We start from the raw sequence: 14,282 nt of genomic DNA, 5'->3' as shown, positions 1-14,282 counted from the left end.
GCAGCAGATTTCGTCTTGGATTACAAGCTGCATCCGGGCGTGCTATGAGCTCGCAGGTGTTCTGGCCCCAGCGGTCACAGCCCACTCGACCAGGGCGCAGGCGACTTTCATGGCGTTCCTGGCACAGGTCCCGATCCAGGAGATCTGCAGAGCAGCTACCTGGTCCTCGGTGCACACCTTCACGACCCACGATGCGGTCAACCAGCAGGCCAGAGAGGACGCAGCAGTTGGCAGAGCGGTCCTCTGAGCAGTTGTTCCATGACTCCTACCCTCCTCCAGAAGTAAGCTTGTAATTCACCTAATGTGCAATGGACATGAACAGGCAGTCGAAGAAGAAAAAACGGTTACTTACTTTCTCATAACTGTTTTTCTTCGAGATGTGTTGTTCACGTCCATTCCACCCCCCACTCCCACCCCTCTGTCGGAGTCGCTGGCAAGAAGGAACTGGAGGGGGTCGGGCCAGTGGGGGTATATATGCGGGGTGCAGTGGCACCACTCGGGGGGGCCCGCCAGCCCACCAGGAGCCTCTAAGAGAAAAAATTTCCAATGCTCGTGCACGCAGCGCACGCACACCTAATGTGGAATGGACGTGAACAACACATCTCGAAAAATAACAGTTACAAGAAAGTAAGTAACCATTTTTTTCCTTATTAGTCTCTGCAGTAGAGAAGGAACTGAGTGGGGGTTGGTCGCACAGTGTCGGTTAACTGCCTGCACCAGTGCGAGGCAAGGACCACGCATGTGCAACCCAACCGGGCACTGCTACTAAAAGTCTCCGACTACGAGTGCAGGGGCACACAAACACCTAAAGTAGAGCACCCACATGGGGACACATCTCGAAGAACCTCAGTTACTGCACAAGGTGAGTAGTCTCTTTCCAACCAACAGGCCGTTGTCAGCAGGTACACCTACCATACCTGCTCGGCAATGGCTAAGTTTACGGAGTTACTTCCCTCGGATTCCTAGGCTGAACTCTCGGCTTTGTTTGAGGAGGGGAGATTTATCTCCAGGGCATCTCTGCAAGCAGCGCTTGATGGGGCAGACGCTTCCACTAGAGTCATGGCCAGGGGTGTAGCCATGAGAAGGGGCTCGTGGCTCCAGGTCTCAGGTCTCCCCTTTGAGGTCCAACAGACCATACATGACTGCCTTACAAAGGTGAGACTGTTTTCGGAAAAGACAGATAAAAAGCTAAACAGCCTGAAGGACTCTAGAGCCATCCTCAGGTCCTTGGGACTCTACACACCTTCCACTCAGCGGAAACACTTCCGGCCGCAACCCACTCAGAGGTTCGGTCAGCAGAACTGCCAAGATGGCTCCAGAAGGTGGAAGAGAAGCGGCAGGAGAAAGCCGCGCCAACCTTCTGGCCAGAGCTCGGGACAATCGAAGCCATCTTTGGGACCTAAGCCAGCCTTCTGAAGGCATAGTTGAGGACGGTGTACCACACCTGGAAATGGATCCACCCCACCTTACCTTCTCATCCCGACTATCCCCTTTCTACCGTGCATGGTTCCTTATTACCTCAGACTGATGGGTGCTCCGCAGGGTAGAGAGGGGATACTCCATCCAATTCTGTGTCCTCCCGCCCTTCCATCCCCCTCCCCCGTCCCTTCTCAGGGATTCTTCTCACTAGCAACTCCTTTTGCAGGAGGTGCAGTCGCTCCTCTCTCTAGAGGCAGTGGAGGAGGTTCCTCAGGAGCACAGGGGGGATGGTTTTTAATCCCAGTATTTCCTAATACCGAAAGCCAAAGGCGGCCTCTGGCCCATCCTGGACCTGCAGGAACTCAACAAGTTTTTTAAGAGACTCAAGTTCCACATGGTCTCTCTGGCCTCCATCATTCGCTCATTGGATCCAGCAGACTGGTATGCCGCCCGCAACTTGTAGGACACATACTTTCATATTGTGATCACTCAGCCCCTCAGGAAGTACCTCAGGTTCATGGTGAACACCACCCACTACCAATTCACAGTCCTCCCGTTCGGCCTCTCAGCCACCTTCGTCAACCTGGGTCTCCTTTTAAACAAAGCAAGTCCACTCTGTCCCCCGTCCAGAGGATAGAGTCTATAGGGGCAGTATTGGACTTGACCCAGGCCAGGGCATACCTGTTAAGTGAGGTTTCAGCTCCTGACCAATGTCATTCAAGGCCTCAGACAGTTTCCCACCACCACAGCAAGAAACTGCCTGAACTTCTGGGATACATGGCAGCTTGTACCAACATGGTGCAGCATGCCACTCAGACTCCGACCTCTTCAGTCATGGCTGGCATCAGTGTACTGCAAAATGACTGGTGTGACATCAACTTCCTGAACATACAAAGTGACCTTAGCTGGCAACAGTTTTCACTGGGGATGTAAGAGCAGGTCTGACAATTTAGAAAACTGTTGAGGAATCAGTCAGCTCCTGAGGGGAGTTGATATCCACAGAGGGAGTCAAGAACCCCATTTGAGGACTGATTGGGAGAAAGTTATTCGAGACAGTGGGGCAGGGGTGAGCCATGAAGGGGTGTCAGATAATTAGCAGAACCAAGATTTTGGCCTCAGTTGGTGGGAATTGAAAATAAAGCTTAATAAATTTGCATGACGTTAACTTCTAATAGCAATATCATCTTTGTCCTTCTGTTTTCCTGCATGTGAGAGGGTGGGACCTTTATCTATTTGGATATAAGATTACTGATTCAGAAAACAGAGGAGTACAGATAATATTGCCAAAAAATCTGGTACAGTTAGCTTGGAGGTAGACTCGTGTTTTATGGCTAATGAAACATAGCAATAAATTGGGCGGTAGAGAGAAAAGATACAAGAAATATATCTATTTTTCTTATGATGCTGGCCTTAGAGATTTAGAAAAGATCAGGAATGTCAATATTGCAGATGAAAAGAGGACAGAAAAAACTGAAGACACAAAAATATTTCACAAATACTAAGTGCCATGAAGACTGTGAAATGGAACAAGCCCTTTTAAGGACGTTGAGGGGAAATGTGTGACAAGTTGCATATTTCTGGGAAGTTTAAAAGATTTTTCATTATTGCCTAATTAAGAGAATGAAGACAACATTCCAGAAACAGATACATTTCCTTTCCTTCTTTTTTTTTTCCCGATCCGCTTAGGGAAATTTAACAAAGAAATGGGTTGGGAAGGGAAGCAGGGGACAGTGTTTAAAGAGCAAATTAAGTCAGGTCCCAGGACCAGATTGCTCATTTCCAAAATTCTAATGATAGTAGAGAACAAACTAAAACACATCAGACCCTTCATTCACAACAGAAGAGATACTCACAGGCTGGACGCAAACTAATATAACAGCCATAATTTAAAAAGGGATCAGTGGAGACCTAGGGTACCATAGACCTGTGTGGAAGAAGACAAGTCCTCACTCTGCATTTGTCAGCAACAAGTCAGAGACACTTTTATTACGAGCAATTGCAAGGGAAGACTGCTGTCGGAGAGGGGGTCCCCCATCCTTAGGCAGATCTTCGCCAGATAAATAATCAGGGCAAGCATTCATACCTTTTGTTGCATACAATAATGATCAACAGCCATGTCTTGAATATACATATTCCTTCCTGATATCTTACTTTCCTCAGCAGTTCCTGCTACAGTCTGTGTTCCTTTCTTATCTAACACAAGGTCAAAGCAGCATCTCTTACAGTTTTTTCCACTCGCCCAGGCCCTGCCTTAAAGTCTTGCGTTATTAGAGATAGAGTTAGCCTGACTCTTGCTCTTTTCCTAAGAAAACTAGGATGTCTGCGTCCAAATCCCTTTATCCCTTTTTCCACTTCCACACCTGTAACTCTGGCTTTCAGACTGGGAAAGATTTTAGAGTTACTGAACAGGGACAGGCATTAGGGCAACACTTGAAAAGGTTCAAACACATTAAATTAGACATACTTTTCCAAAGGGGTGATCATGCTTGACAAATGTAATTAATTTCTTCAAGGAATTGACAATGAACTGATGGGGTGAACCAGCTGACACAGTGTAGTTGGACATAAAGAAGTCTTAAAAGTTAACAAGTATTTCATAGGCAATTAAATATTTAATTTGAAATGTGTCCATAAACAAATGTTCTCTTGTTATGTCTGTGGCGCTTCCTAAGAGTACCCAGGGTTGTGAAGTACCTCACGACCACCTGCCCTTAGCATGAGGAGTCCTTGACTGCCTGGTGAGGGTCAGCTCCCTAGCGTCACTGGCCACAGACAACACAAGCCCACCCCTCTAGGCCTACACAGGCCCCACTATCTCTATACAGATTAGTACTAGGAACATTCCAACCCCTGAGCCCTCTGAGTGTCTAGACACCCCAGAGTGTTCAGCCCCTGTTGACACTCATGGCTTGTCTACACTTAAAAAGCTGTAAATGCTACATACACCAACAGGAGGGCTTCTCCTGTTGGCATAGATAATTCCACGTCCCCAAGAGGTGGTAGCTATGTCAATGGGAGAAGCCCTCCCATCAGCATAAAGCTGTCTACACCAGGAGTTAAGTTGGTATAACTGTGTCGCTCAGGGATGTGGATTTTCTACAGTTCTGAGCGACGTAGTTATACTGACATAAGTTGCTAGTGTAGACTAAGCCTTATAGTAGTTACAGATTTGCTGCTTCCAAGAAGCAATGCACCCCAGCATACCAGTTACACCTCACACCACAGTCTAACTCACAACACTTAGATACGTTCATGATGAAAACAAATAAAAGTTATAGGTATAGAGATTCAAGTGATAACACGTAGATGTATTGGAAAAAATGATTACATGTAAAATAGAATCATAACACACATTCTAGAACCTAGAGTTACTTAACTAGATACTTTCTTGTCTTACAGAGCAATGCACACCCAAAGTCTTTACAGCATTTTACAGCCAGGCTTGGCTGTGATCTTCTGTTCATGGGACAAGTCACACTCTCAGTTTGCCTCCTTGGTGAAAGATCCAGGGTACGGCTGTCAAGCGATTAAAAAAATTAATTGTGATTAATCACACTGTTAATAATAGAATACCATTTATTTAAATATTTTTGGATGTTTTCTACATTTTCAAATATATTCATTTCAATTACAACACAGAATACAAAGTGTACAGTGCTCACTTTATTTTTTATTACAAGTACGTACACTGTAAAAAAACAAAATAAATAGTATTTTTCAATTCACCTAATACAAGTACTGTAGTGCAATCTCTTTATCATGAAAGTTGAACTTACAAATGTAGAATTATGTACAATAAATAACTACATTCAAAAATAAAACAGTGTGAAGCTTTAGAGCCTGCAAGTCCACTCAGTCCTACTTCTTGTTCAGCCAATCGCTCAGACAAACAAGTTTGTTTACATTTGCAGGAGATAATGCTGCCCACTTCTTGTTTACAATGTCACCTGAAATTGAGAACAGGTGTTCTCATGGCACCATTATAGCGGCATCGCAAGATATTTACGTTCCAGATCCACTAAAGATTCATATATCCCTTCATGCTTCAACCACCATTCTAGGGGACATGCATCCATGCTGATGATGGGTTCTGCTCGATAATAGTCCAAAGCAGTGCAGATCGATGCATGTTCATTTTCATCATCTCAGTTAGATGCTACCAGCAGAAGGTTGATTTTCTTTTTTGGTGGTTCGGGTTCTGTAGTTTCCTCATCGGAGTGTTGCTCTTTTAATATTTTTGAAAGCATGCATCACACCTCATCACTCTCAGATTTTGGAAGGCACTCCAGATTCTTAAACCTTGGGTCAAGTACTATAGCTATCTCAGATTAGTACCTTCTTTGCGTTTTGTCAAATCTGCAGTGAAAGTGTTCTTAAAATGAACAACATGTGCTGGGTCATCATCCGAGACTGCTATAACAGGAAATATATGACAGAGTGTGGGTAAAACAGAGCAGGGGACATAGAATTCTCTCCCCAAGGAGTTCGGTCACAAATTTAATTAACACGTTATTTTTTTTAACAAGCATCATCAGAATGGAAGCATGTCCTCTGGAATGATGGCCGAAGCATGAAGGGGCATACAAATGTTTAGCATATCTAGCATGTAAATACCTTGCAATGCTGGCTACAAAAGTGCCATGCAAATGCCTGTTCTCACTTTCTGGTGATATTGTAAATAAGAAGAGTGCAGTATTATCTCCTGTAAATGTAACAACAGCACAAATCTACATTTGTAAGTTGTACTTTCACCACACAGAGATTGCACAACAATACTTGTATGAGGTGAATTGAAAAATATACTATTTGTTTTGTTTATCTTTTACAGTGCAAATATATGTAATCAAGAATAATATATGCTTTGATTTCAGTTACAACACAGAATACAAAATGTAGAAAAACATCCAAAATATTTAATAAATTTTAATTGGTATTCTATTGTTTAATAGTGCAATTAAAACTGTGAGTAATGGCGATTCATTTTTTTTTAGTTAATCGCATGAGTTAACTGACAGCCCTAATCCAGGGTTCCTGTTTGCACCGTATATATTTACAAACAATCCATCGTTGTTGTTCAGAAGCAGGACGCCCCCTGTAGGTTTCAGAGTAACAGCCGTGTTAGTCTGTATTCGCAAAAAGAAAAGGAGTACTTGTGGCACCTTAGAGACTAACCAATTTGTTTGAGCATGAGCTTTCGTGAGCAACAGCTCACTTCATCGGATGCATACTGTGGAAACTGCAGAAGACATTATATACACAGAGAGGTATTGTTTCATGGTCTCTGTGTATATAATGTCTTCTGCAGTTTCCACAGTATGCATCCGATGAAGTGAGCTGTAGCTCATGAAAGCTCATGCTCAAATAAATTGGTTAGTCTCTAAAGTGCCACAAGTACTCCCCCTGTAGGTTGTTTTTTTCCCGGTATATTCCTTTCTTGTAGATTTTGCAATCTCTTAATCAGCATTTGTCTCAGAGTGCAAGTAGGGCATGCACTGGGGGACACAATACACAATGGCCAGACAGGGAGATAATCTGATTACCTGCCTTAAGAACATAATTTTCAATATAGACACAACTGCTTAAATATTATCTCTACGTACATTTTGCAATTATTATCATGACCAATAGGCTGCTGGCTCTCAGTAAAGACCTCACATGCCACCCTTTAGTGAATTATTATGCATATATCCAAACCAGGGGATGCCAGTAAAACTCTACGCATCCCTGTGCTCTCTGCCAGTTGGCAGCAAGAGGGTTCCTGGGTTACAGTGTCATAAGCCAGGATTTGAACCCAAGTTGACAGAAGTGAAAGGTAATGCATAAACCTGTGGTATTTTTTAGGCAAGTAGAGTAAGAAGGTTGTGGGTAAGTAACTGATAACATACCCTACATGATTGATTCTCTACTTGCCCAAACCATACCTCCTTGTCTACAGTGCTGTTTTTAGCAGTGTAGTGTCCTGTTGCCTGCACCCACACCCTGCGGGAGCCCTCCCCTGCTGTCTGCTTTCTGCCAGAGCCTTTCACTGACTTATGTAGCTACACTCTGCAATATGGATGTACCCTGCCTTTCACTGCAGCGTGTAGCTACAAGTATGCTTAGGGTGGCCATACGTCCCATTTCGGCCGGGACAATCCCATTTTTAAGCTCTGTCCTGGCCATCCTGACTCTTTTGACACAAATGGGCATCCCGTTTGCTCTTCCCAACCGATCAGTTGACAAGAACAAACAAACAAATGCCCAGTTTACCAAGAAAGTTGGGCACGCCGCCCTGGAGGGGCGCAGAGGAACGTTGGGTGGGGGGGCGGTGATGCAAAGTGGCAGCAGGGCTCAGGAGTCAGCTCCAGCCCCAGGCAGCATAGGGCTCAGCCCCAGCCACAGGTAGCTTGGAGCTTGGGGGCGGGCAGCCCCAGCCGCGGGTAGCATGAGACATGGAGCCTGGGAGGGGGGAAGGAGATTACAATCCCTTTATACATTTGGGGCAGTTAAGTTCCAATAGAACCCCCTTATATTCTTTTAGCAAATTTGACTAAATTGTCCATAGTCAAATGATTTCAATTAGATAATTTTTTTGTCTGGATTATTTACAGACATTCCTTTGGAAGAGGGCCCATTTTACCTTCAGAATGGCTGCAAAGAAACCAAGAATTTTCTTTCTATAACACTTTTCCTTTTTAACACTGTTACAACGTTCAATTGCTTAATTCCCTCCAGCCTCTGCAGAGTTAACTTCTCACTTTCTTTCCTTAAATCACTTGCTTATCTCCCAAAATGACATGTCCATCAACTCAGATTTCACCATTCCAAGTACTATTTCAGGGATCTGAATTCCCCATGTTTGCACTTACTCCTTTCACTATGCCCTCAGGGCTTCCAACCTGTTTTCCAATTTTTTTATCTGTTGCCTGCCTGCTTGTCTGGGCCCGATCCTGTTTTCTTCACTGCGCCGTCCCTTTCCTTGGGCACAGGGTTTGTTCCACTACCAATTTAGCAAGGAGGGTGGGCTCCTTAATTAGCTCCCACCCCTCCTGGTCCTTTTCCTTAAACGTTTCTTTCAAAATTGTGAAATCACCACAATATCACTCACAAGAAATACTACACTGCCCAAACTCCTATATCCTTCCGAGTTTGGTTTAACAGAGCAAGATCTGTTTAAAAGGAGTAATCTTTTGAACAAAGTATCATCTTTGGATTGCTTCCTTTTAAACATTTCGTACACAGGTGCTACCACTATTTGCCCACACTCCTATATCCTTCAGAGTTGGGTCTCATATAGAAAACACTGCCAGAACATATTTCTTTATGAATCTCTTTTACCTTTGTAACTCTTTTGTTACAATCCGTTAGTACAGCTCTTAAGGTTTTTCTAGTCACTTGAAATTTCACGTTGCCCACGCCAACATCGGGATTTACAATGTTCACCCCCTTGGGCTGGAGGGAGAGACCCTAAGCCTCCCTCCGTATTACTCGGTCCTCTACCACCGAGGGTCCATACACCAAATCCAAAACCCTTCTTGGGCAGAACGAGAAACCCTAAATTCTCCTCTTATGCTCAGTCATGCTACAACTGAGGGTGTATGCACCGAGGATTTTTCCTTGCTCTTCGAGCGAGGGTCTCTAAGCCCTCCTCCTATTGCCCAGCACTTCTACGGACAGGGGTAGTAGACCCACCTGCACCCTTCCCCTGCTGACCAGGGTGGAGAGAGGAATGCTAAACTGCCCTCCATTTCTCAGTCATGCTATGACTGAGGGTGGGGCACACCTTTAATCCTAAAATCCTCAACATGAAATACCAACCATGCCGGGCAGAGCAAACATGAAATACCAAGGGCAGACCAGTTGGTGAGCTCCATAGCTCCTGCCCCCACCCCGCACCATTCTCCACCAAAAATGTGACAGATTTATGTTACCAATCTGCCTGGGGCGTCAGGTGATCAGGCTGAGGCCGCAGGATCGTTAGGGGAAGAGATGAAGGAGCACACCAAGTGACTAAGTTCTAAAGTTTTATTAATAAAATAACGGTGGTGAGTGCTGGGGCTCCCCATGTCACTCAGCGGAAGAAAGAAAGCATTATTGCCTGCGCCCTAACCCACTTTCATACTCTCACACGCACAACCTGAAGCTGGCCAAGCCTGGGTGTAACATCAAAAGAATAGGGGGAAGGGTGGACGAGAGTTCTGTCCTGTGCACAGGCCGTCCAGGGTCTGCTGTTGATCTCCAGTTTGCTTCAGCTCTCAGGAGGGTTTTAAGTCCTGGGGTCTTTTGGGGGCATTCCATTTAGGGATCTCTGTTCCCTGTACTCTTTGTACCAGTCTAAACCGGCCTTCCGTGGCTTCCTCAGCTTTCCCAAAACACACCAGCTTCAGGGACGCAACACTGTGGTTTTCCTCCTTGCTGGCCTTCACTGTCTCACTAGTTTTCGCAGCTCCTGCAGTTCTGTTCAGCTGAATCCTCCTTTCTCACGGCTGGTCGGTGTTGGAATCCAGGCCCCCGTCTTTCTTGGCAGGCAGCCGAGAGTCGGTTGTGTGCTGTGGCCTTGGGCTGGAGTCAGCGCCTTATCTTGGGACCTAGCTGGAGCGTCAAGTTAACCCATTCCCTTCTCCTTTCCTCCCTCTACAGCCTCTTGTAACCTGCAAAGGAAACTTTCACTCCACACTCACACCTGCAACCCTTCCCACAATACATTTTACCACTTATACAAGCGCTAGCAACATGCAATGCTAAACTGCTTACCCATGGATCCCCATGATGGGGGACAGTTATACTGTGACACTTGGGGGGGTGTCCCGTTTTTATTTTAGGAAATATGGTCACCTTATGTATGCTGCATGCCGCTGTCAGTGATGTGAAGTATAGACATAGCCAAAGATGACTGAATGGACCTATATGTGCTTAAAACAGATTTGGGAGAAAGTGAGTTTTAGGAACTGTGTTTAATTTTGGTATGTAGCTTGTGAGTGTAAGAGGATTAATTTTATATTACAGTGAGATAACTGGAAAGAGCTTTTTCTTATGGTATTTGAAGAAAATGTTTTTTTTCTTCAACAGTCCAGATGCCAAAGGAAAATGCTGATCTACACGTTATGTACAGTAGTTATTTATTATTTGTGTTACAGTAGCCCCAAAACATGCTAGGCACTGTCTAAACAAATAAGGTACCACACTTCTTACTCTGAAGATCTTATAATCTAGAAAGACAAAAATAATAAACATGCACGCAAGTACATGTCTTGTTAGTTACTCTTTTAAAATATGCCACCACATAATCATGCAATTGGGAAATGAAGTACAGTTACTGCTGTGCAATCTTGAAGTCTGATTATTGTTAAGTCAGTGTAGCTGGAAGAAGACAGCACATATATATCCAAAAATGTGTTTACATTTCTTTCCCATTGTGTGCCATAACCATCATATATTTTTACAGGGATCTTAATGAAAGACCATAAGAGGTATTTTATATACATTTGACTTGGATTCCTTATGTTAACATTCTTCTGTTATTTTCTGTCCAGGATACATTTATTTTTCAGTTCTTATGAGCTCTGTAACTAGTTCCAGGAAGCCTCCCATTCTAATAACATGTATGGGAACTTTTTTGTAAACAGTACAACATTCTGTAAAAATCCTAAACTAAAATGCCTTTTTATTGTACAGATACAGGGTCGTGGTCTCCTATCCCCCTCAGAGTGAAGCAGAACTTGAACTTAAGGAAGGGGACATTGTTTTTGTACACAAAAAACGTGAGGATGGCTGGTTCAAAGGCACACTGCAACGAAATGGAAAAACTGGCCTTTTCCCTGGCAGCTTTGTAGAAAACATCTGAGAAGATCCTTTTCAACAGATGCAAATCACACTACACTATAAAATAGCACAAATATATTAGCAGAAAGAGTGCAGTCATGGAAGTCTTTCAAATGACAGTAATATAAACAAAATTATATATATTTCTCCAGTGTTCTATAGCACAATTGAAAGCAAACAAAGATGTTGAAGGCATCTGCTATTTTTATCACATTGGATTCTTAAGTGTAATGTGTGCCTTGTACTGTCTCATTTATTATACAGGGGAACTCTTTTTCCTTCAAAGATGTTACACAAATGAACAATTGTTTACAAGGCTGTAACTAATTTATTCTTTCTTTAAAACTTGAATTTTGTGTAATAGCTAAATTCTTGTGATTTATGATTTTAACAAATTATTAATTTATGAAATGTTAGCTAAGGGGAAGCTGGATTCTCTCCTTTTGAGTGAGTGATTATCTCTGACACAGAGCCTCCCATTTTTCCTCCTGACTTTTTCCCCCACTGTGTATGACAGTGGAATTAGTCTTTGTTTTATGGGTTAATGTTGAGTTGTGGTGATGATGTTGATGTCAAACTGAAATTGCAAACTGGGAAAAAATGGAATTGTGTGGTTTTTTTCCTTAGGACAGAATATATCAGTTGTTCTTGAGTCTAATTCTGCTTCTTAATAACTGCCCAAGCAGTGTAACATTTCTGGAAGGCAAAGGCATAACAGTGCAACTGAATAAACCTCAACAGTCTGAAGGATGGGAAGGAAGAAATTGAGAGGATGCCAATAAGAAATTCCCTGTAGCTTCTGTTTGTTCAAGAATTTGGATAGCTGAACAAAGTTTAACTTTGCATATTTGGCTAGTTCTTTGGGCATTTAGTACTGTCAGGATATAACTGAGATAAAAAGAATGTTAAAGCACAACAGTAGAACAAATTGAAAGCTTATGCTCAAATAAATTTGTTAGTCTCTAAGGTGCCACAAGTACTCCTTTTCTTTTTGCGAATACAGACTAACACAGCTGCTACTCTGAAACTCCTAGTTTGATAACAGCAACTTATTTCCTAGGGTTGAAAATTTGAGTAAAATTCAAGTTGTATTCAATGTCTAAAAATGCCTAAGAAATTTAATTTGCTTTGTTTTCTTTTCAAAGTGATTTGCATGGCCAGGAGACGTTTTAAAATGTTTGAGCAATAGTGATGGTAAGTGATGCACTTGTGTTAAAGTAAAAAGTTGTGAAGAGACACTGTGAAAACTTCGCTAAATTTTTAACCATTGCTACTTTGATACATTCTGACTTTTTCATTGTCTTGCATGTATTACTGAAGTCTCACAGTAATGTAAACTGTGCATGGTTTGTATTTTTCATTCCAATTTCCTGTTGTGGGTTATTTTGCTCTGGAATTTACCCATTGCAGGGGATATTAAGTAAACCAGAATTCTGTTGTAGTCCAAAACCACTGACCAAGACTAGTGAGTGACTCACTCTCAACACAGTAGGTATCCAGTGTTTGAGTCAGTAATAAAACATTTTTAAATCACTCCAGGTGATAGGTGTAAAGAAGACATCCTGCAAGAAGAACACTACTTTTACTCTTTGCGGGTTTTGTGAGAGGTTTGATGCTGGGGAACCCACAGCATCCAGCCGAGCTTGTCTTTTTTACATTGCTTAATTATAATGGTTTCATTGCTCTCACTTGCAAGGTACTAAGCACCATCAATTTCCATAAAAGTCAATGGAAGTTGAGGATGTTCAGCATCTCACAAAGTGGGGCCAGTAGTGTGATTGTAATGTTGTGCAACACACAGAAAGAGGAATATACTAGCTGGTGATGAATTAAGTCATTGGCATAACTTCTGATTAAAATGCAACTGAAAATTTAATTTTAAGAATTACAAATGGAAGAATAATAAACATTAACGGTAAGAATTTCTTGCAATATCAGGTAGTGTCATGATGGTCTTAAAAATAAATATCTATATATATATATATAGCTGGAAATGACATCATTCCTAAGCTAACCATCTGTATGAAACACTGTACAATTCAGTTCTTCTGCTTTTAAAATATTTTAAATAATTTACTTGAATATTCATGTAATATATTAAGGTTTTGTGAAATGAACTTTAGTTAGAAAGAAGCTGTCATCAGCTTTCATCAGCATAAATTGACACTAATGTGTCAAAATATTCTTATTTTGGGAAATTAGTGCATTTTATATTTAAAAAAAAAAGACTACTAAAGGTTTAAAAAAAAACATTTTTTTCTAGCTCTCTACTCTCCATACTTTGTGACTAAAGTACCTCTATTCATAAGGTTTCAAGGTGTAAAGTCAGTTAAAATATCAGCTGTTAATAGTTCTGTTAGATTAAATACATTTTCTATTGACTTTTTAAAGACACTAAATTAATGTTTTGTAAGAAGGGCTTGTTATACAGCAGTGCAACAACGATTTAAAATGCAGTTTATCATGCCTTTCTTGTGATCTTTGTAGGGTTGGTTTTTGTTTTTTGGGATTAAGTCAGTGTAAAAACAGACAAACCCTGTGCATTTGTTTTGTGTAATTCCATAAAGAATTTTTGTAAAATATTTTATGTCTATCTTTGTGGTCCAGGAAATGTTAAGTATTGATTTATTGTGTTAAGCTCCTATTCCTAATAAATATTTTCTTAGCAAACATCTTAAGCAGAAAGCGTATGCAAAAATTAATAGAAATTACTTATAACAAGTTTACAAATAAAACTAACAAAACTTAATTTCAGAATTCACAGGAGGATGTGTGTGTTTATAAAGAAAAAAAATATTCAAATACCATAAGATGCATTTCAAGGGGAAGGTCAGAAAAATATAATGTAGTAGCAGCAGGGAGGATTAGATGACCTGACTGATCTTTTCCATATCAATGATTCTGTGAGCAATCTCACCACAAAAAGATTTCTATGCCAAGCTGAACATGTATAATTACATCAGTTTAGGACTGGCAGAATATCATCAGGTACATATGAATAATAAAGTGTTTCCCTGGAAGGATAAGTGTCTGGTACATTTGGATAGTTATTTTCAGATTAC

The 14,282-nt window shown here is 41.8% G+C and overlaps 1 protein-coding gene across 1 annotated transcript in view; it reads left to right on the top strand.

Moving 5' to 3' along the window:
• The window catches only part of SH3RF1 (SH3 domain containing ring finger 1), a 157,272-nt gene extending 143,199 nt beyond the window's left edge, over nucleotides 1-14,073 (top strand). Inside the window, exon 12 of the mRNA XM_074951138.1 lies at nucleotides 11,074-14,073. Within this exon, the coding sequence (XP_074807239.1) occupies nucleotides 11,074-11,242 (169 nt within the window). The 3' untranslated portion in view covers nucleotides 11,243-14,073. The remainder of the gene's footprint in view (nucleotides 1-11,073) is intronic.
• The last annotated feature ends 209 nt before the right edge of the window (nucleotides 14,074-14,282 follow it).

The sequence above is a fragment of the Natator depressus genome, chromosome 4, assembly GCF_965152275.1.
Source record: "Natator depressus isolate rNatDep1 chromosome 4, rNatDep2.hap1, whole genome shotgun sequence".
In the NCBI taxonomy this organism is placed as follows: domain Eukaryota; kingdom Metazoa; phylum Chordata; order Testudines; family Cheloniidae; genus Natator; species Natator depressus.
The sequence above is the reverse complement of the archived record's forward strand: the minus strand, read 5'-3'. Positions and strand labels throughout refer to the sequence as shown.